The sequence below is a fragment of the Scyliorhinus canicula genome, chromosome 17, assembly GCF_902713615.1.
Source record: "Scyliorhinus canicula chromosome 17, sScyCan1.1, whole genome shotgun sequence".
Taxonomy (NCBI): domain Eukaryota; kingdom Metazoa; phylum Chordata; class Chondrichthyes; order Carcharhiniformes; family Scyliorhinidae; genus Scyliorhinus; species Scyliorhinus canicula.
In genome coordinates this window covers 109,380,701-109,404,046 of record NC_052162.1, presented here as the reverse complement: position 1 = coordinate 109,404,046, position 23,346 = coordinate 109,380,701, and the positions used below count along the sequence as shown (strand labels likewise).

The 23,346-nt window shown below is 47.0% G+C and overlaps 1 protein-coding gene across 3 annotated transcripts; it reads left to right on the top strand.

Annotated features, from left to right (window-relative positions):
* The first annotated feature begins 5,329 nt into the window (after positions 1–5,329).
* LOC119952302 (gastrula zinc finger protein XlCGF7.1-like) lies at positions 5,330–14,338 on the top strand. 3 transcript variants are annotated; one of them, XM_038775947.1, is made up of 2 exons: positions 5,330–6,354; positions 12,263–14,338. In XM_038775947.1, exon 2 carries the CDS (start codon positions 12,270–12,272, stop codon positions 13,191–13,193), a length of 924 nt encoding a protein of 307 aa, XP_038631875.1. In that variant the 5' UTR covers positions 5,330–6,354; positions 12,263–12,269; the 3' UTR covers positions 13,194–14,338. The 3 variants fall into 3 exon arrangements, with proteins under 3 accessions (XP_038631875.1, XP_038631873.1, XP_038631872.1); XM_038775945.1 differs by having other exon boundaries at positions 5,332–5,673; positions 11,740–14,338; XM_038775944.1 differs by having other exon boundaries at positions 5,332–6,354; positions 11,740–14,338.
* Positions 14,339–23,346: the final 9,008 nt, after the last annotated feature.

The following is a 23,346-nucleotide window of genomic DNA, read 5'->3' as shown; positions in this document are numbered from 1 at the left end:
GTGGGGGGGGGGGGGGGGGGGGGGACTGTGTCCGGTTGGAGGAGGAATCTTGTAGGGGGATGAGTTTGAGGGCCCTGGCGAAGGCCCCTTGCTTTTTCCCCAGGGAAGTGGGCTGGTTTAGCACAGGGCTAAATCGCTGGCTTTGAAAGCAGACCCAGGCAATCCAGCAGCATGGTTCAATTCCCGTACCAGCCTCCCCGATCAGGCGCCAGAATGTGGCGACTAGGGGCTTTTCACAGTAACTTCATTTGAAGCCTACTTGTGACAATAAGCAAGTTTCATTCATTTCAAGTATACGAGCAGCCCAGTAGTGGAATCTTGATTTAAGACCTGCAATCAGTTGAGGAGGCACTTTAAATTAGTGCATATGTCGGTATTAACCCCATTATGTAGAAACCATAGACTTGTATCGGGCGGAATGGATGGGATGTACAGGAGATGTCGGAGGAAGGGATAGAGCGGGTTAGGGACCTGTTTGTTGAGGGTGAGTTTGCGGGGCTGGAGGAATTGCGAGTTTGAGTTGCCGAGAGAAAGCAAGTTTAAATATTGGCAGGTGAGCGAAGAAACTGCCCTTGTTTCCTCAGCTGCCAGACTGTACTTTGTTGAAGAAGCTGTTGATCCCGGATGAGTGGGGAGAACGGAGGATTGAGGAGATCTGTGGATGGTTGTGGAGAAGGGGTCGGCCCAAGTGGAAGGGATGAGACGAGAGTGGGAGAAAGAGTTTGGGATCGAGGTGGGGAGGGGAATTTGGAGCGAGATAATAAACCGAATCAACTCAACCTCCTCTTGTGGGTAGCTGTGCCTTGTACAGTTTAAGGTAATACATAGGGTTCATATGAGTCTGACCCAGATGGATGTTGTTTCCCGGTAGTAGAAGATGCGTGTGAGAGATGTGGGAGGCGGGGGCAACAAATCATGTTTACATGATTTGATGGTGCGCAAAGTTGGGTAGCTTTTGGGAGGTGGTGTTTGAGAGTTTGGTAGGGATTGTGGTGGTTAGGATGACGCCAGACCTTATGGTGGTGATCTTTGGAATATTGGAGGGTCCGGGGTTGCAGGAGGGGAAGGGGACTGACATTGTGCCCTTTGCCTCTCTGATTGACTGGTGGCGGATACTATTGAAATGAAGGTCAGCAGCACCGCTGGGAGTCATGGCTTGTTTGGGGGATTTGTACGAATTTCTTAGGCTGGAGAAGATAAAGTTCGCCCTTAGAGGATCGGAGGAGAAGTTTTATGTGCGTTCGAGACCGTTTCTATCCGTGTTTGAGGAATTGTTTGTCGCTGGGGGAGGGGGGTGGGGGGTAGCTGGAGAGGAGGGGGTGTTGGGGGTTTAAAAGGGGGAAAAATTGAACAAACAGTATGTACTTTATTTATTTTGTCCTATGCTGACGTGCTTGTAAATAAAATATATATATTTTAAAACTTTACGCTGGGGAGAGACCATTCACCTGTTCCTATTATGGGAAGTGATTCACTTGGTCATCCACCCTGCAGACACACCAGCGAATTCACATTGAGGGAGGCCGTTCACCTGTTCCCGGAGTGGGAAGGGATTCACTCAGTTATCCCATCTTCTGAGACACCAGCGAGTTCACAAATAACTACAGTGGTTGGATTTTGCTGTTAAATCAATTCAATGGACAGAACCATGTTTATTGTGGCCTCTTATGGTCTTTTTCTGCTAATGTTAATAAACTCCAGTGCAGTTTCAGGTATTAATTTGGGGGTAAAAACCAACTAGATAAGCTTGGTTTTAATTTTTGAATGACCCCATCTTTATGTGGGAGGCTGGGAATAGCCAGGTTACAAAGGAATAGACCACAAAACATAGGAGCACATGTTAGCCATTGTAATAATGATTTCACTCTGACGTCCAGGGTGCTTTCTAAATACAAATCTGTCTTTCTTTGATTATCTTCAATCACGATCCTCGTCAGTGGAAACAGTTTCTCCATATGTGCTCTATCAAAGCACCCATCTCCATTGCCCCAACACATAATATTGAACAGCTCCATGAAATCTCCATTTCATCTTTTTTGGATTTGGATTTGTTTATTGTTATGTGTACCAAGGTACAGTGAAAAGTATTTTTCTGCAAGCAGATTAACAGATCATTAAGTAAATGAACAGAAAAGGAAATAAAAGAAAATACATAATAGGGCCACACAAGGTACACAATGTAACTGCATAATACTGGCATCGGGTGAAGTATACAGGGGTGTCGCATTAATTAGGTCAATCCATAAGAGGGTCGTTTAGGTGTCTGCTAACAGTGGGGAAGAAGCTGTTTTTCATAGAGCATACAGTGCAGAAGGAGGCCATTTGGCCCATCGAGTCTGCACTGCCCCACTTAAGCCCTCACTTCCACCCCATCCCCGCAACCCAATAACCATCCTAACCTTTTTGGACACTAAGGGCAATTTAGCATGGCCAATCCACCTAACCTGCACATCTTTGGACTGTGGGAGGAAACCGGAGCACCCGGAGGAAACCCACGCAGCCATGGGGAGAACGTGCCTACTCCGCACAGTGACCCAGCGGGGAATCGAACCTGGGACCCTGGCGCTGTGAAGCCACAGTGCTATCCACTTGTGCTACCATGCTGCCCAAAGATGTCTGTTCTTTGCTCTAAAGGGAACAATCCCTGTTTATAATCTGTCCACAAAACCGGTGGGATACTAGAACTGCAGGAGAATCAGGGGGCAGAGGTGAGTGTAGTGACAATCACGAAGGAGAAGTTCTGAGGAAACTGAAGGTTCTGAAGGTGGATAAATGACCTGGAGTGGATGGACTGCAGCCCAAGGGCTTAAAAGGAGATAGCTGAGGAGATTGTGGCGTATTAGTGGTGATCTTTCAGGAATCACTAGAGGCAGAGAGGGTCCAAGAGGACTGGAAAATGGCTAATGTAAGACCCTTGTTTAAGAAGGGAGGGAGGCAGAAGATGGGAAATGATAGGCCGGTTAGCCTGACTTTGATCATTGGTAAGATTTTAGAATTGATTAATAAAGATGAAGTTGCAGACTACTTGGAAGTGCATGATAAAATAGGACTGGGTCAGCACGGCTTCGTCAAGAGTAGGTCATGTCTGACAAATCTGTTACAATTCTTTGACAAAGGAGAACCTGTGGACATAATCTATTTAGATTTCCAGAAGGCCTTTGATAAGGTGCCGTATAGGAGGCTGTTAAAAAAGTTAAGAGTCCATATGTTAAGGGTAAGATACTGGCATGGATAGAGGATTGGCTGACTGACAGGAGACAGAGTGAGGATAAAGGGGGCCTTTTCAGGATGGAAGCTGGTGACTAGTGAGTTGGTGTTGGGACCACGACTTTCCAAAATATACATAAATGATCTGGAAGAAGGAACTGAGAGCACTTGCTAAGTTTGTAAATGATACAAAGATATGCAGAGGGACAAGTAGTATTCGGGAAGCAGAGGGGCTGCAGAAGGATTTGGACAGGCGAAGAGAGGGCAAAGAAGTGGCAGCTGGAATACAATGTGGGAAAATGAGTTTATGCACTTTGGAAGGAGGAATTTAGGCATAGACTATTTTCTAAATGAGAAATGGCTTAGGAACTCAGAAGCACAAAGGGACTTAGGACTCCTAGGTCAAGCTTCTCGGAAGGTTAACGTGCAGGTTCAGTCAGCAGTTAGGAAGGCAAATGCAATGTCAGCATTCATGTCGAGAGGGCTAGAATACAAGAGCAGGGATGGACATGTGAGGTTGTATAATGCTCTGGTCAGACCCTTTTTGGAGTATTGTGAGCAGTTTTGGGCCGTTTATCTAAGGAATGATGTGTGCTTTGAAAGGGTCCAGAGGAGTGTCACAAGAATGATCCCTGGAATGAAGAGCTTGTCATATGGGGAGCAGTTGAGGACTCTGGGCCTGTACTTATTGGAGTTCAGAAGGATCATGGAATCCCTACAGTGCAGAAGGAGGCCTTTTAGCCATCGAATCTGCACTGGACCTCTGATAGAGCAACCTACGAGGGTCCAGTTCTCCACCATATCCACCAAACCCCACCTAGGGGCAATTTAGCATAGCCAATCCACTTAACCTGCACATCTTTGGACTGTGGGAGGAAAGTGGAACACCCAGAGGAAACCCACGCAGACACAGGAAGAGTATGCAAACTCCACACTGACAATAACCGGAGGTCAGAATCGAACCCAGGTCTCTGGCGCTGTGAGGCAGCAGTGCTAACCACTATGACACAATGTCGCCCCGGATGAGGGGGATCTTATTGAAATTTATAAGATACTGAGGGGCCGAGATAGAGTGGACATTGAGAGGATGTTTCCACCAGTAGGAAAAACTAGAACCCGAGGGCACAGCCTCAGACTGAAGGGCGATCCTGTAAAACAGATGAGGAATGTCTTCAGCCAGAGGGTGATGAATCTGTGGAACTCTTTGCCTCAGAAGGCTGTGGAGGTTAAATCACTGAATGTCTTTAAGACAGAGATAGATAAGTTCTTGATTAATAAGGGGATCAAAGGTCATGGAAAGAAGGCAGTAAAATGGGGATGAGAAAGATATCGCCCATGATTAAATGGCCGAGCAGACGCGATGTGCCGAATAGCCTAATTCTGCTTCTTTGTCTTACGTTGTTATAAAAGTTCAGGCAACCTGAAACATTCACTCTGTTTCCCTCTCCATAGAAACTGTTTGATTTGAGTATTAGCAACATTTTCTGTTTTAAAGTGGGATTTGCAGCATCTGCAGTATCTTGTTTTTGGGTCACAGTGGATCAGATTTCTCTGACTTATCGTTCATGTTTAAAGATGAAGAAGGACATTTTAAAGAATGAGACAATAACTGTGTCCGACATGGGCGGCAAGGTGACACAGTGGTTAGCACTGCTACCTCACAGCACCATGGGCCCATGTTCAATTCTGGCTTGGGGTTACTGTGTGGAGTTTGTACGTTCTCCCCTTGTCTGTGTGGGATTTCTCTGGGTGCTCTGGTTTCCTCCCACAGTCCAAAGATAGGAAGGTTAAGGTGGATTGGCTATGCTAAATTGCCCCTTTGTGTCCAGGGTTGGGCAGGTTCAGCTATGGATTACAGGGATAGGTAGGCGTGGACACTTGTGGATGGGCAAACTGCTCATTCGAGGGGTCGGTGCAGACTCGATGGGCAGAAAGGCCTACTTCTGCACTGCAGGGATTCTATGGAGACTCAGTACTCCTTCTCAGTAACAATTTTAAACACAAAAGTTTGCTTGAAGTGGGGAATTTCTCATATGTAGTAAAAATGATAATCAGAGCACTCGGGAAATGAGTGTGAATCTCCTCTCTTCTGCGCCTCCGTCCCGACCCGACTAGAAGACAACTGAACATCCATCTCTCGCTCAAATATTTCTAGTTCTCATCCCCAGAGAATGCTGGCAATAATCAGTAAATCAGACTGAGTCTGTGGCTGTTACCATTTGGGAGCGTCACAATGCCCGGCTGATTGACGGCAGCTCCGGACCAACAGAGAGAGGGGGCGGGGCTGGAAGACCGGGCGGATCCTCATGAATCGGAGAGATAGCGGGGCGGGACTAAGAATGGAGCATGCGCAGTATGAGGAATGGCGACGGGAAGAAGTTGATCCTGAAATCCAGGCAGGAAATGCGAAATCACGGGACGGAGCGAGAGCTATTGATGAATGTGGCAGATGGGCGGAGAGGCTTCGTAAGCATGTTGTATTAACCTCCAATCCCGAAGAAGAACTTTCCAGTCTCCCGTTTCCATTGAGTGGGAGCACAGACTTTTCCTGAGTTCAAGGCTGGGCTTCAAGTCCGCCATGTTAATATGTAATAGGACGTATGCGTGGCGGTCATATTTGTGCGGGTCACACGGACTAAAGGGCAGGCGTAGCCGCCATATTTCTTTGAGGCAGCTGACCGTGCAGAGAGGCCATTCAGTCCATCATGTTTTCCGGCCAATAAAGAGAAAAAATGCACGAGCCGCCCATTTTAATCTAATTTCCCAGCACCTGGCCAGGTTATAGCACTGCAGATGTAGACCTTTGGACATGTATTTCAAGGTCACAACCATGAAGGAAAACAAGGAATTTTAAGTTTTGGGTGCTTATGAACTAGGAGACGTCTTTTGGCTCGTGAGCACAGGCGTGATGGACAAACAAGACTTGTTGCAAGTCAGCATTAAATGCAAGAAAATTGCAGAAACATGAGCAAAACCATGCCGAGCGATGTTACTGGGATAAGTTAGGGACTGAAGGGGTGTCAATTTAAGCCACACTGACTTCTTCACTCACCATCGATCTGTAAACTAAAGATGCCTTTGATATGATTCCTTGGTTATAAACGGTGGCAAATATCCCAATCCTTTGGGATAGGATTAACTCAAAAGGTTAGTCTATTTATAGACACTCAAAACGAGACAAGAGGGTCTCAACTTTGCCTCCTTTGCATTCATACAGCAAAATATAGCCAGAGAAAAGAAAGACTGACAGTGCATAGATCACAGAGAACAGTTGGGTTTCACTTGAATTCCAGAATCAAAATGTCTCAAGAACAAAGAAAATTACAGCACAGGAACAGGCCCTTCGGCCCTCCCAGCCTGCTCCGATCCAGATCCTTTATCTAAACCTGTCTCCTATTTTCCAAGGTCTACTTCCCTCTGTTCCCGCCCGTTCATATACCTGTCTAGATGCCTCTTAAATGATGCTATCGTGCCCACCTCTACCACCTCCGCTGGTAAAGCGTTCCAGGCACCCACCACCCTCTGCGTAAAAAACTTTCCATGCACATCTCCCTTAAACTTTCCCCCTCTCACCTTGAAATCGTGACCCCTTGTAACTGACAGCCCCACTCTTGGGAAAAGCTTGTTGCTATCCACCCTGTCCATACCTCTCATAATTTTGTAGCCCTCAATCAGGTCCCCCCTCAACCTCTGTCTTTCCAACGAAAACAATCCTAATCTACTCAACCTTTCTTCATAGCTAGCACCCTCCATACCAGGCAACATCCTGATGAACCTCCTCTGCACCCTCTCCAAAGCATCCACATCCTTCTGGTAATTTGGGGGCAGCAGGGTAGCATGGTGGTTAGCATAAATGCTTCACAGCTCCAGGGTCCCAGGTTCGATTCCCGGCTGGGTCACTGTCTGTGTGGAGTCTGCACGTCCTCCCCCTGTGTGCGTGGGTTTCCTCCGGGTGCTCCGGTTTCCTCCCACAGTCCAAAGATGTGCGGGTTAGGTGGATTGGCCATGCTAAATTGCCCGTAGTGTCCTAATAAAAGTAAGGTTAAGGCGGGGGGGGTTGTTGGGTTACGGGTATAGGGGGGATACGTGGGTTTGAGTAGGGTGATCATGGCGTGGCACAACATTGAGGGCCGAAGGGCCTGTTCTGTGCTGTACTGTTCTATGTTCTAGAACTGCACGCAGTATTCCAAATGTGGCCAAACCAAAGTCCTATATAACTGTTACATGACCTGCCAACTCTTGTACTCAATACCCTGTCTGATGAAGGCAAGCATGCTGTATGCCTTCTTGACCATTCTATCAACCTGCGTTGCCACTTTCAGGGTACAATGGACCTGAACTCCCAGATCTCTCTGTACATCAATTTTCCCCAAGACCTTTCCATTGACCATATAGTCCGCTCTTGAATTTGATCTTCCAAAATGCATCACCTCGCATTTGCCTGGATTGAACTCCATCTGCCATTTCTCTGCCCAACTCTCCAATTTATCTATATTTTGTTGTATTCTCTGACAGTCCTCCTCGCTATCTGCAACTCCACCAATCTTAGTATCATCTGCAAACTTGCTCTGGGTCTGTACTAGAACATAGAACAGTACAGCACAGAACAGGCCCTTCGGCCCTCAATGTTGTGCCGAGCAATGATCACCCTACTTAAACCCACGTAACCCGTATACCTGTAACCCAACAATCCCCCCATTAACCTTACACTACGGGCAATTTAGCATGGCCAATCCACCTAACCCGCACATCTTTGGACTGTGGGAGGAAACCGGAGCACCCGGAGGAAACCCACGCACACACGGGGAGGACGTGCAGACTCCACACAGACAGTGACCCAGCCGGGAATCGAACCTGGGACCCTGGAGCTGTGAAGCATTGATGCTAACCACCATGCTACCGTGAGTACTCGTTGGAGTTTTGAAGGATGAGAGGGGATCTTATTCAAACTTACAGGATAGTGCGAGCCCTGAATAAAGTGGACGTGTAGAGGATGTTTCCACTTGTAGGAAAAACTAGAACCAGAGGAAGCCACCTCAGACTGAAGGAACTATCGTTTAAAACAGAGATGAGGGGAAATTTCTTCAGCCAGAGGGTGGTGAATCTGTGGAACTCTTTGCTGCAGAAGGCTGTGGAAGCCAAATCACTCGAGTGTCTTTAAGACAGAGATAGATAGGTTCTTGATTAATAAGAGGATCAGGGGTTATGGGGAGAAGGCAGGAGAATGGGGATGAGAAAATATCAGCCATGATTGAATGGCGGAGCAGATTCGATGGACCGAATGGGCTAATTCTGCTCCTATGTCTTATATGAACAAGTAACCATTGTTAATGGCCATATAAAAACTATTTGGTTCAGTAATGCTGTTTAGGGAAAAAAAATCTGCCATCCTTAGCTTGTCTATCCGACATGTGACTTCAGATCCGCAGCAAGCTGGCTGACTCCTAAATACGTTCTGAAACGGTGGAGCAAGCCCCTTAGTTGTATTCAACTGCTCCAAAATCAATAAAAAGGTATGAAATGGGCGGGCCACCAGGCATAGACACAGACACTGGAAACGACAACACTAAACGCAGCCCTGGCGACCCTGAAAAGTCAAATTTAAATAAATATTTTACCATGGTTGTGAACAATCTGGCTGAGCCTCAAACTGTTTCCAGGGAGAGGAATGCTGTTATGCATGGAGTGAAGTTTGTAGCGGGGATTGAAGACATTGGCTTCTGTCTTCCCAATATTTAAATGATGGAAATGTCTGTTCATCCAGGGCGAGATCTCAGTCCAGTCAGAGCGGTGTATCGAAACATAGAAATTAGGAGGAGGCATTTGGCCCTTCGAGCATGCTGCGCCATTCATTATGAACATGGCTGATCATCCAACTCAAAAGCCTCATCCCGCTTTTCCCTCATATCCTTTGATCCCCTTCACCCAAAGTGCAATGTCTAACTGCTTGAAAACATGCAATGTTTTGGGCTCAACTACCTCCTGTGGTAACAGGCTCACCACTCTGGGTGAATAAATTTCTCCTCATCTCTGTCCTAAATCGTCTACCCCGTATGCACAAACTGTGACCCCTGGTTCTGGACACACCCACCATTGAGTACATCCTTCCTGCATCTACCCTGTCTAGTTCTGTTAGAATTTTATAGGTTTCTATGAGATCCCCCCTCATTCTTCTGAACTCCAGCGAATACAATCCCAACCGATTCAATATCTTCTCATTCGTCAGTACTGCCGTACCGGGAATCAGTCTGGTAAACCTTCGCTGCACTCCCTCTGAAGCAAGAACATCTTTCCTCAGATAAGGAGACCAAACCTTGACACAATATTCCAGGCGTGGCCTCACCAAGACCCTCTATAATTGTGGCAAGACATGCCTGCTCCTCTACTTGAATCCTCTCGCTATGAAGGGCAACACACCGTTTGCCTTCTTTACCACCGTCTGTACTTGAATGCTTAGCTTCATTGATTGTTGTACGAGGACACCCAAGTCTCATTGCATATTCCCCTCCTAATTTATGGCCAGTCTCCCTTCTCATTTTCGCTACCAAAGTGGATAACCTTGCATTTATCAATTATACTGCATCTGCCATTCATTTGCCCACTCACTCAACTTGTCCAAATCACACTGAAGGATCCCTGCATCTTCCCCACAGCACACCTTCGCACAGACCTTGGTGTCATATGCAAAGTTAGAGATATATTTTGGTCCCTCATCTAAATCATTAATATATATTGTGAATATATTGCACCGATTCCTGCGGCAGCCCACTGGTCATTGCCTTCCAATTTGAAAAAGACCCATTATTTCCTACTCTTTGTTTCCAGTTTGTTACTCAGTCCTCTATCAATCTCAATCATTATTCCCATTCCATGTGCTTCAATTTTACATAATCTCTTGTGCAGGACTAATTCAAAAGCTTTCTGCAAGTCCAAAGATACAACATCCACTGGCTCCCCCTCGTCAACTCTATTAGTTACATCCTTGAAGAATTCCAACAGATTTACCAAGCATGATTTCCCCTTCATAAATCCATGCTGACTCTGTCCGATCCTGCCACTGTTTTCTCAGTGTTCTGCGATACAATCTTTGATAATGGAACCACGAATTTTCCCCATTGCTGACGTCAGGCTTACTGTTCAATAATTCCCTATTTTCTCTCTACCTCTATTATTAAATAGAGGAGTTACACGAGCAACCCTCCAATTTGCAGGAAATGTTCCAGAGTCTATACAATCCTGGAAGATGACCACCAATGCAACCAGTATTTCGAGAGCCACTTCCTTATGAGGTATTTAACAACCTTCAATCCCATCAATATCTCCAACACCCTTTCTTTACTAATATTGATCTCTTTCAATTCCTCCCTCTCACTAAACTTTGTGTTCCCAACATTTCTGGTATCTGATTTGTGTTCTCATTTTTGAAGACAACCAAAGTATTGTTTAGTTGCTCAGCCATTTCTTTGTTCCTTATTGTACATTCTCCTGTTTTGACTGTCAGGGACCTACATTTATCTTCACCAATCTTTTTCTCTTTACATATCTATAGAAACGTTTACAATCAGTTTTTGTGTTCCCTGCAAGCTTACTTTTGTACTCTACTTTCCTCTTCTTAATCAATCTCTTGGGCCTGCTTTGCTGAACTCTAAACTGCTACCAATTCGCAGGCCTGTTGCTTTTCTTGGCCAATTTGTATGCTTGTTCCTTGGATCGAATACTATCTCTAATTTCCCTTGTAAGCCACAGATTGGCCACCTTTCCCGTCTTAAACAATAAACAATTGTTGCACTTCACCCATGCACTCCTTTCATGTTTGCCATTGTCATCCCTTTCCGTAATGTTTCCTAATCTATCATAGCTAACTGGCACATTATACCATCGCAGTTTCCTTTGTTATGATTCAGGAACCTAGTCTCAGAATCAACTACTTCACTCTCCACCTTGATTAAAAATTCTATCACATTATGATCTCTCCTCCCCAAGGGGCCTCGCATAACTAGATTGCCAATGATTCCGATCTCATTACACAGCAACCAGTCTAGGATGACCTGCTCTCTAGTTGGTTCCTCAACGTATTGGTCTCGAAAACCATCCCATTTACACTCCAGGAATTCCTCCCCTATGGCATTATCGCTAATTTGATTTGCCTAATCGAGATGACTTGTGGGTGGTGTTCACAAACTTGATCTTTTTAGATCGTGGGGTTTGAGGGTTGGGAGATTCTGTCTGGTTGTTGAAATATAAAATTCCTCTCCTTTGCCTCTTCTCCCATATCTCTTAAACTCGCCCACCTTCCCTCTCCTTACATCAAAGCTCCAGACTTGTGTAGGTCCAGACTGCGGGCAGGTTCCCTTCCCTGAAGGAAATTAATAAACCTGTTGTGTTTTTACAACAGTCCAGCAATTTCCATGGCCACGTTTTCCTCGTGCCAGCCCCACAAATCACCAGATTAATTCAGCTCAGTTTCGCAGCTTGCCATTGTGTTTTTGTGGGTTCTCTCTCATTCCCTTCTGTTTTAAATCAATTTTTCAGGGTATTAGAAGGGAAGGCTTTGCAGTTTGGAAACTGCGAGCAAACATCGCATCAGGATTTAACATAGTCGCCCAATTTATCCTAACCGGAGTATCATTGGATTTTGAACATTGAAGGAAAAATCAACCATTCACAGTGGGGAGCAACCGTACACATGTTCTTTGTGTGGACAAGTATTCGGCTGATTATTTGACCTATCAGGCCATAAATACAGTCACAATGGGATGCAATTATTGAAATGTAAGGATTGCGGGAAGGAATTCAATTACCCCTCATTCCGAGAAATACATAGACAGTGTCACACTGGAGAGAGACCATTCACCTGCTCTGATTGTGGGAAATGGTTCACTCCATGATCTGACCCACTGATACACTGAGTTCACCCTTATGAGAGAACTTTTAAATGTCCAGACTGCGGGAAGTGCTTTAAACGTTCCTGGGAACTAATGGCCCATCAACAGGTTCACACTGATGAGAGACCTTTTAAATGCCCGGACTGTGAGATGTGCTTTAAAATTTCCAGGAACCTGATGTCCCATCAACGAGTTCACATGGATGAGAGACCTTTTAAATGCCCAGACTGCGGGAAGTGCTTTAAAGGGTCCTGGGGACTGTTGTCCCATCAACGAGTTCACACGGATGAGAGACCTTTTAAATGCCCAGACTGCGAGAAATGCTTTAAAAGTTCCTCGGACCTGATATCCCATCAACGAGTTCACACTGATGAGAGACCTTTTAAATGCCCAGACTGCGGGAAGTGGTTTAAAAGTTCCTCGGACCTGATATCCCATCAACGTGTTCACACTGATGAGAGACCTTTTAAATGCCTAGACTGTGGGAAGTGCTTTAAAAGTTCCTCGGAACGAATGTCCCATCAACGTGTTCACACCGATGAGAGACCTTTTAAATGTCCAGACTGCGAAAAGTCCTTCAAACGTTCCTCGCAACTGATGTCTCATCAACATGTTCATACTGATGAAAGACCTTTTAATTGCCTAGACTGTGGGAAGTGCTTTAAAAGTTCAGGCAACCTGATGTCCCACCAACGTGTTCATACTGATGAGAGACCTTTTAAATGTCCAGACTGCGGGAAGTGCTTTAAAAGTTCTGGGAACCTGATGTTCCATCAACGAGTTCACACGGATGAGAGACCTTTTAATTGTCCGGACTGCGGGAAGTGCTTTAAAAGTTCCTCGGAACTGATGTCCCATCAACGCGTTCACACTGATGAGAGACCTTTTAAATGCCCAGACTGTGAGATGTGCTTTAAAAGTTCCCGGAACCTGATGTCTCATCAGCGAGTTCACACTGATGAGAGACCTTTTAAATGTCCAGACTGTGAGAGGTGCTTCAGAAGTTCCGGGAACCTGATCTCCCATCAACGAGTCCACACTGATGAGGGACGTTTAAATGACCGGACAGCGGGAAGTGCTTTAAAAGTTCCTAGAATCTGATGTCCCATCAACATGTTCACACTGACGAGAAACAATTCAGGTGTTCTCACTGTGGGACTGGGCTCAGGTGATCATCTCAACTCACTGAACACCATAAACTTTACAATGGGTGAAGGAGGAGGTGGTGCGAGGGGGTCTGACGTTCCCTAACCTTCTGCATTATTATTGGGCTGCTAATGCCGTGAAGATAAGATGATAATGGGGGGAAGGGGGGGGGGGGGCGGACTGGTTCCGGTTTGAGGGGAAATCTTGTAGTGGGACCAGTTTGAGGGCTCTGGCGATGGCCCTTTGCCTTTTTCCCCAGGGGAGTATACGAGCAGCCCAGTGGTGGAATCTTTATTTAAGACCCGGAATCAGTTGAGGAGGCACTTTAAATTAGTGCATATGTCGGTATTAACCTCATTATGTGGAAACCGTTGACTTGTACCGGGTGGAATGGATGGGATGAGATTGTGGAAGGAAGGGATAGAGCGGAGAGTGACCTGTTGAGGGTAAGTTTGCGGGTCCGGAGTTTAAATATTGGCAGGTGAGGAATTTTGCACGGAAGGAACTGCCCTCGTTTCTTCAGCTGCCGGACTACAATTGGTTGGAGAAGTTGTTGGTTCCTGATGAGTGGGGAAATCGGGGATATCTGTGGATGGTTGTGAGAGAAGGGTTCAGCCCGAGTGGAAGGGATGAAACGGAAGTGGGAGAAAGAGTTGAGGAACAAGATGGGGTGGGGAATGTGGAGCGAGAAAATGCATTGCATCTCCTCAGCCTCCTCCTGTGCGAAGATGAGCCTCGTATAGTTTAAGATAGTACATAGGGTACATATGACTCTGACCCAGATGGATGGTTTTTCCCGGGAGTAGAAGATGAGTGCGAGAGGTGTGGGAGAGGGTGGGGGCGACAAACCATAAGTTCGGTAACTTTTGGGAGGTGCTGTTTGAGAGTTTGTCAGGGTTTGTGGGGGTTAGGATGATGCCGGACGTTATGGTGGTGTTCTTTGGGATGTTAGATGCGTCGGGGCTGCAGGAGGGGAAGGGGACTGACATTGTGCCCTTTGCCTCGAGAATCATAGAATTTACAGTGCAGAAGAAGGCTATTTGTCCCATCGAGTTTGCACTGGCCCTTGGAAGGAGCACCCCACCCAAGCCCACACCTCTAACCCCCCCCCCCCCCCCCCCCCCCCATAACTCAGCAACCCCACAAAACCTTTTTTATAATAAACATTTTATTGAGGTATTTCTGGTTTGACAACAACGACAAATAAGTCTATAAACATAGTGCAAAAAGCCTGCTTCCTCCCTTACTACGCCCAGACACCATCCTCTATCTCTCCTCCTAACTCCTCCCACTTGCGCTTCAGCTCCTCAGTCTGAGTGTCATCTGACCCCATGAGCTCCTTATTGATGTCTGAGACCTTCCCTTCTCCTACCACACACTGGAAACTACCCTATCCTGAATCTCCCTTGGTGGTAGGAGCGGGAAGGTTGAGACATATCTAGGTTGGAAGTCCCGCACCTGCAGATTCCTAAATTTGTTTCCCCTCGCCAATCCAAATTTCTCCTCCAGCTCCCCCAAGCTAGGAAAGCTCACTTCTATAAACATATCCCCCAACCTCTCAATTCCTGCCCTCTGCCATCTCCAACCCCCCCCCCCCCCCCCCCGTCCATCCTTCCCGAGGCAAACAGGTGATAATTACAGATTGGAGACCAGACCAATGCTCCCTCCGCTCTGACATGCTTCCTCCATTGCCCCCAGACTCTCAGGGCTTCCACCACCATGGGGCTGGTGGAGTACCGTGCCGGCGGGAAGGGCAGAGGCGCCATTATCAATGCCCCCAAACTGGTGTCCTTCCATGACGCCGCCTCCATACGCTCCCATACTGACCCTCCCCCCACCACCCACTTCCTGATCATGGCTATATTCGCCGCCCAATAATAGTTACTGAAGATTGGCAGCGCCAGCTCGCCCTCTTCCCGGCTCCGTTCAATCCCTTTTTTACTCGCGGGGCCTTACCCGCCCATACAAAGCCCGTGATAACTTTATTATCCCGTTTGAAAAAGGTCTGCAGAATAAAGATGGGGAGACACTGGAACACAAACAGAAATCTTGGAAGGACCGTCATCTTCACCGTTTGGACCCTCCCAGCTAGTGACAACGGGAGCTCGTCCCTCCTCCGAAAATCGTCCTTGATTTGGTCCACCAGACTGGCCAGATTAAGTTTGTGCAACCGTTCACATTCCCGCGCCACTTGGATGCTTAGATACCGAAAACTTCCCCCGACCACTCTAAACGACAGTTTCCCCAGTCGTCCCGCCTGTCCCCTTGCCTGGATCGCAAACATCTCACTTTTCCCCATATTTAGTTTGTACCCCGAAAACCGGCAAATTCCCCCAGAATCCTCATGATTTCTTCCATCCCCTCCACTGGGTCCGATACATCCAGGAGTGGGTTATCTGCGTAAAGTGAGAGTCTGTGTTCCACTCCCCACGGACCAAACCCTTCCCACCCCTTGAGGTTTTCAGCGCAATTGCCAGCGGCTCTATAGCCAGCGCGAACAACAGTGGGGAGAGGGGGCACCCCTGTTTCGTCCCCCGGTGCAGCCTAAAATGGTCCGATGTCGTCCTATTTGTCCGTACGCTCGCCACAGGAGCCTGATACAGCAACCTGACCCAGTCAACAAAGTCCCGCCCAAATCCAAACCATCCCAGTAGCTCCCACAGATATTCCCATTCTCCTCGATCAAAAGCCTTCTCTGCGTCCATTGCGACCACTACCTCCACCTCCATACCTTCTGGGGCACCATGATCCAATTTAGCAACCTTCTTACATTGGACACCAACTGCCTTCCCTTAACGAACCCCGTCTGTTCCTCCCCAATCACGTCTGGAACACAGACATCAATCCTAGAGGACAAAATTTTGGCCAACAGTTTGGTGTCCACATTCAATAGGGATATGGGCCTGTCGGACCCACACAGCACCGGATCCTTATCCCGCTTAGAATTAGCGAGATTATGGCCTGTGACATCATCGGGGGAAGCACCCCTCTCTCCATTGCCTCATTGAATGTCCTCATAAATAACGGCCCCAATATCCCAGCGAACTTTTTATAGAATTCCGCTGGGTACCCATCCGGCTCCGGGGCTTTACCCGACTGCATAGCCTTCAGCCCCTCCGCTATCGCTTCGATCCCAATCGGGGCCCCCAGCCCTTCTTCCAGCTCCCTGTCCACCTTATGGAAATTCAGCCCTCCTCGGAAGTGCCTAACCCCTCTGGCCCCGGTGAGGTTTCCGACCCATACAGCCTACTATGAAACTCCTTAAATGCCTTATTCACCTCTGCTGGGTCTCCCACCAGGTTCCCATCTCCATCCTTTACTTTCCCTATCTCCCTGGCTGCCTCCCTCTTTCCAAGCTGCTGTGCAAGCATTCTGCTGGTCTTCTCTCCATGCTCATAAATCGCCCCCCCTTGCCTTTCTCAGCATCTCTACTGTCCTCCCTGTGGTTAACAAGCCGAACACCGTCTGTAGCCTCCACCGTTCCCTTAAAAGCCCGCCTCAGGGTTCTTCGCATACCTCCTGTTGACCTGTAGTATCTCCTTTACCAGTCGGTCTGTCTCTGTCCCATCTACCTTCTCCTTATGGGCCCGTATCGAGATCAGCTCCCCTCTAACCACTGCCTTCAATGTCTCCCAGACCACCGCTGTCGAAATTTCCCCCGTGTCATTGACCTCCAGGTAATTCTGAATACAGCCGCTCGCGCACCCCTTCGTCAGCTGAGGGACAATTTTATCATGGCCAATCCACCTAACCTGCACATCTTTGGACTATGGGAGGAAACCCACACTGACACGGGGAGAACGTACGGACCCCACACAAGACAGTGCCCCAAGCTGGGGATCAAACCTGGGACCCTTGAGCTGTGAAACAACAACAGCGCTAATCACTGTGCTACCGTGCCACCCAATCACTCTGATTAACCGGTGGCGTATGCTACTGAAATGAAGGTTGGCAGCACCGCCGGGGGTCGCGGCTTGGTTGCACGACTTGCATGAATTTCTTAGGCTGGAGAAGATAAAGTTCGCCCTTAAAGGATGAGACGAGAGGTTTTACGTGCATTGGAGACCGTTTCTATCTGTGTTTGAGGAATTATTTGTCGCGGTATGGGGGGGATCTGGAGAGGAGGGGGGGGCTGGAGAGGTGATTTAAAAGGGAGAAAAAATGAACCAACTGTATGTACTTTGTTTATTTTGTGCTATGCTGATGTGCTTGTGAATAAAATATATATTTTAAAACTTTATGCGAGGGAGAGACCGTTCACCTGCTCCCGGTGTTGGAAGGGATTCACTCAGTTATCCCATCTTCTGAGACACCAGTGAATTCACAAAGAACCAGAGTGGTTGGATTTTGCTGTTAAATCAATTCCAGGACAGAACCATGTTTATTGCGGTCTTTTTCTGCTAATGTTAATAAACTCCAGCACAGTTTCAGGTATTAATTTTGGGGTAAAAACCAACTAGATAAGCTTGGTTTTACTTTTTGAATGACCCCATCTTTATGTGGGAGTCTGGGAATAGCCCAGTTACAAAGGAATAGACCATAAAACATAGGAGCACATGTTGGCCACTATAACAATGACATCCACGCGTTGGGAAAGGTACTTTCCAAATGCAAATCTGTCTTTCTTTAATTATCTTCAATCCCGCCCCTTGTCAGTGGAAACAGTTCCTCTGTATCTGCTCTATCAAAGCGCCCATCTCCATTGCCCCCAACCCATAATATTGAACAGCTCCTTGAAATCCCCATTTAACCTTCTTTGCTCTAAAGACTACAATCCCTATGTATAGTCTCTCCACAAAACTGAATTACCTCATCCCTGGACATGATGTAAGACTGAGAGAAGATTTGGGCAAATATTGTCAGTTGACAGGTGGGGAAATGGAAAAGGAACTGATGACACAAAGTTGGGTAGCAATGTGGACAGTGCACGTGACAGCATAAAATTACAAAGTGATATTGATCGACTCAGCGAATGGGCAAAAATGTAGCAGATGGATTTCAATGTCAGCAAGCATGGTGCTATCTATTTTGGACCAAAAAGGATCGATCACAATACTTTCTAGATGGTATGAAGCTCAATTCAGTCGACGTTCAAAGAGACTTTGGGGTTCAGGTGCATAGATCTTCAGAATGCCAGAAACAAGTGCAGAAAGAAATCAAAAAGGCAAATGGAATGCTGGCCTTTATATTTAGAGGACTGGAGTGTAAGGACCAGAAGTTATGCTGCAGCTTTACAGAACCCTGGTTAGACCCCACTTGGAGTACTCTGAGCAGATCTAAGCACCGCAACTGAGGGAGGATATTTTGGCCTTGGAGGGAGGGCAACGTAGGTTTATAAGAATGATACCTGGACTTCAGGGGTTAAATTATGAAGAGAGGTTATACAAACTAATCCTATTTTCTCCATAATTTAGAAGGTTAAGACATGACCTGACTGAAGTCTTCAATCTTCAATTAACAGGAAAAGACAGGGTAGATAAAGATAAACTGTCCACTGGCTGGAGATTCAAGAACTGGGGGACATAGTGTAAAAGTTAGGGCTTGGCATTCGGGCGAGATGTTAGGCACAAAGGATGGTAGAGGTTCGGGATTCTCTTCCACAAATGGCAATTGATGTGAGATCAGTCGCTAATTTTAAATCTGAGGGAGATGAATTTTTGTGAAGCAAAGATATTCAGGCTATGGGCCAACGGCAAGTATATGGAGTTAGGCCATGATCTCATTGAATGGTGGAGCAGGCTCAAGGGGCTGAATGGCCTACTCGTGTTCCTATGAACTGAACCAGAAAATCCAGTCTCCAGCTTTGTGAAACTTTAGAAACTCTTTTTTAGGAACTGGAATAAGAGGAGAATGATGGGTGAACTGTCTGACTGAGCAGAGACAGTCAAGACACCTTTCCCTTCCTTAAGACGCTGATGTTATCAGGTAAATTAACTTGTGAGACAGTGAAAGGATTCTCATTACTGGACATCAGAAATTCAAACCTTATATATCAGCTTCTGGACCTTCAGAACATTCGGTGAAGGATTTGGAATTTGGGTTTTCCTCCATTTTGGATTGTTCCTTCATTTTGTGTTGGTCAGGACAGATTGCGTGTTAATTCAGCTGAACTAAACTAGACATAACCTAAGGAGGCTGCCCCCCCCCCCCCCCCCCCCCCCCCTCTCTGCTCTGCTCATCCCCAGGAGTAGAACAAGAACAAAGAAAAGTACAGCACAGGAACAAGCCCTTCGGCCCTCCAAGCCTGTGCCGACCATGCTGTCCATCTAAACTAAAATCTTCTACACTTCCGGGGTTCGTATCCCTCCCTTCCCATCCTATTCATGTATTTGTCAAGATGCCCCTTAAACGTCACTATCGTCCCTGCTTCCAACACCTTCTCCGGCAGCGAGTTCCAGGCACCCACTACCCTCTGTGTAAAAACCTTACCTCCTACATATCTTCTAAACCTTGCCCCTCGCACCTTAAACCTATGCCCCCTAGTAATTGACCCCTCTATCCTGGGAAAAAGTCTCTGACTATCCACTCTGTCTCTGCTCCTCATAATTTTGTAGACCTCTATCAGGTCGCCCCTCAACCTCCTTTGTTCCAGTGAGAACAAACCAAGTTTATTCAACCTCTCTTGCTAATGCCCTCCATACCAAGCAACATCCTGGTAAATCTTTTTTGCACCCTCTCTAAAGCCTCCACTGTACTCCTCGTGTGGCCTAACTAAGGTTCTATACAGCTGCAACATGACTTGCCAATTCTTATACTCAATGCCCCGGCCAATGAAGGGAAGCATGCCGTATGCCTTCTTGACGACCTTCTCCACCTGTGTTGCCCCTTTCAGTGACTTGTGGACCTAGAAACCAAGATCTCTCTGACTGTCAATACTCTTGAGGCTTCGACCATTCACTGTATATTCCCTTAGATCTGGATTAGACCTTCCAAAATGCATTACCTCACATTTGTCCGGATTAAACTCCATCTGCCATCTCGCCGCCCAAGTCTCCAAACGATCTAAATCCTGCTGTATCTTCTGACAGTCCTCATGGCTATCCGCAATTCCACCAACCTTTGTGTCGTCCGCAAACTTACTAATCAGACCAGTTACATTTTCCTCCAAATCATTTATATTTACTACGAACAGCAAAGGTCCCAGTACTGATCCCTGTGGAACACCACCGCCCTCCAATCAGAAAACACCCTTCCATTGCTACTTTCTGCGTTCTATGACCTAGCCAGTTCTGTATCCACCTTGCCAGCTCACCGCTGATCCCGTGTGACTTCACCTTTTGTACCAGTCTGCCATGAGGGACCTTGTCAAAGGCCTGACTGAAGTCCATATAGACAACATCCACTGCCCTACCTGCATCAATCATCTTTGTGACCCCCTCGAAAAACTCTTATCAACTTAGTGAGACACAACCTCCCCTTCACAAAACTGTACTGCCTCTCGCTAATACAACCACTTGCTTCCAAATGGGAGTCCATCCTGTCTCGAAGAATTCTCTCCAGTAATTTCCCTACCACTGACGTAAGGCACACCGGCCTGCAGTTCCCTGGATTATCCTTGCTACCCTTCTTAAACAAAGGAACAACATTGGCTATTCTCCAGTGCTCTGGGACATCACTTGAAGACAGTGAGTATCCAAAGATTTCTCTCAAGGCCTCAGCAATTTCCTCTCTTGCCTCCTTCAGTATTCTGGGGTAGATCCCATTAGGCCCTGGGGACCTATCCACCTTAATATTTTTCAAGATCCCCAACACCTCATCTTTTTGGATCTCAATGTGACCCAGGCTATCTATACACCCTTCTCCAGACTCAACATCCACCAATTCCTTCTCTCTGGTGAATACTGATGCAAAGTATTAATTTAGTACCTCACCCATTTCCTCTGGCTCCACACATAGATTCCCTCCCCTGTCCTTCAGTGGGCCAAACCTTTCCCTGGCTACCCTCTTGCTTTTTATGTACGTGTAAAAAGCCGTGAGATTTTCCTTAACCCTTTTTGCCAATTACTTCTCGTGACCCTTTTAGCTTAAGTTCCTTCCTACTTTCCTTATATTCCACACAGGCTTTGTCTGTTCCCAGCCTTCTAGCCCTGACAAATTACTCCTCTTTCTTTTTGACGAAGCCAACAATATCTCGTTATCGAAGGATCGCAAAATTTGCCAGATTTATCCTTCTTCCTCACAGGAACATGCTGGTCCTGAATTCCTTTCAACTGACATTTGAAAGTCTCACACATGTCAGATGTTGATTTACCCTCTAACATCTGCCCCCAATCTATGTTCTTCAGTTCCCACCTAATATTGTTATAATTAGCCTTCCCTCAATTTAGCACATTCACCCTGGGACCACTGTAATCCTTGTGACCAGCACTTTAAAACTTACTGAATTGTGGTCACTGTTCCCAAAATGCTCCCCTACTGAAACTTCTACCACCTGGCCGGGCTCATTCCCCAATACCAGGTCCAGTGCAGCCCCTTCCCTAATTGGACTATCTACATATTGTTTTAAGATGCTCTCCTGGATGCTCCTTACAAACTCTGCCCCCTCTAAGCCCCTAGCAGTAAGTGAGTCCCAGTCAATATTGGGGAAGTTAAAGTCTCCCATCACAACAACCCAGCTGCTTTTACTCCTTTCCAAAATCTGTTTCTCTATCTGCTCTATCTCCCGCTGGCTGTTGGGAGGCCTGTAGTAAACCCCCAACATTGTTACTGCACCCTTCTTATTCCTGATCTCTAGCCATATTGCCTCGCTGCCCTCTGAGGTGTCCTCCTGCAGTACAGCTGTGATATTCTCCCTAATCAGTAGCGCAACTTCACCCCTTTTACATCCCCCTCTATCTGGCCTGAAACATTTAAATCCTGGAATGTTTAGCTGCCAATCCTGTCCTTCCCTCAACCAGGTCTCTGTAACGGCAACAACATCATAGTTCCAAGTACTAATCCAAGCTCTTAAGTTCATCTGCCTTACCAGTAATACTTCTTGCATTAAACATATGCACTTCAGGCCACCAGACCTGCAGTTTTCAGCAACATCTCCCTGTCTGCTCTTCCTCAGAGCCATAGTGGCCCTATTCCCTAGTTCTCCCTCAATTTCTTCATCTTCTGACCTATTGTTCCGGCACCCACCCCCCTGCCATACTAGTTTAAACCCTCCCGTGTGACACTAGCAAACCTCGCGGCCAGGATATTTATGCCTCTCCAGTTTAGATGCAACCCGTCCTTCTTGTACAGGTCACACCTTCCCTGGACGAGCTCCCAGTGGTTCAGATAACTGAAACCCTCCCTCCTACACCAGCTGTTTAGCCACGTGTTTAGCTGCTCAATCTTCCTATTTCTAGCCTCACTGGCACGTGGCACAGGGAGTAATTCCGAGATTACAACCCTAGAGGTCCTGTCTTTTAAATTTCTGCCTAGCTCCCTGAACTCCTGCTGCAGGACCTCATCCCCCTTCCTGCCTATATTAGTACCAATATGTACCATGAGCTCTGCCTGTTTGCCCTCCCCCTTCAGGATGCCTGCTACCTGTTCTGAGACACCCTGGACCCTGGCAGCAAGGAGGCAACATACCATCCTGGAGTCTCTTTCAAGTCCACAGAAGTGTCTATCTGTGCCCCTGACTATAGAGTCCCCTATGTCTATTGCTCTTCTGTGTTTTGACCCACGCTGCTGAACATCAGTACCAGCCGTGGTGCCACTGCTCTGGCTGCTGCTGTTTTCCTCTGATCGGCTATTCCCCCTGATAGTATCCAAAGAGGTATCCCTGTTCGAGAGGGGGACAAGCACAGGGGATTCCTGCACTGACTGTCTGCCCCTTCCGGTGGTCACCCATCTCTCTGCTGGCACCTTGGGTGTGACCACATTTATTTAACTGCTATCTATGACACTTTCCACCACTTGCATGCTCCTAAGTGCATCGAATTGCTGCTTCAACCGAACCATGCAGTCTGTGAGGAGCCCCAGTTGGATGCACTTTCTGCAGATCAAGCCATCAGGGACGCTGGAAGACTCCCGGACCTGCCACATCTCAAAGTCAGAGCTCTGCACCCCTCTAATTGACATTGCGTTAATTAGTAAATTAGTGGAAATAACTTTGAGGCAACAGACATGGTCC

Excerpts from the sequence above, each read along its gene's own strand:
- LOC119952302 (XM_038775945.1), top strand. The coding sequence starts at position 12,186 with ATGGCCCATCAACAGGTTCACACTGATGAGAGACCTTTTAAATGCCCG.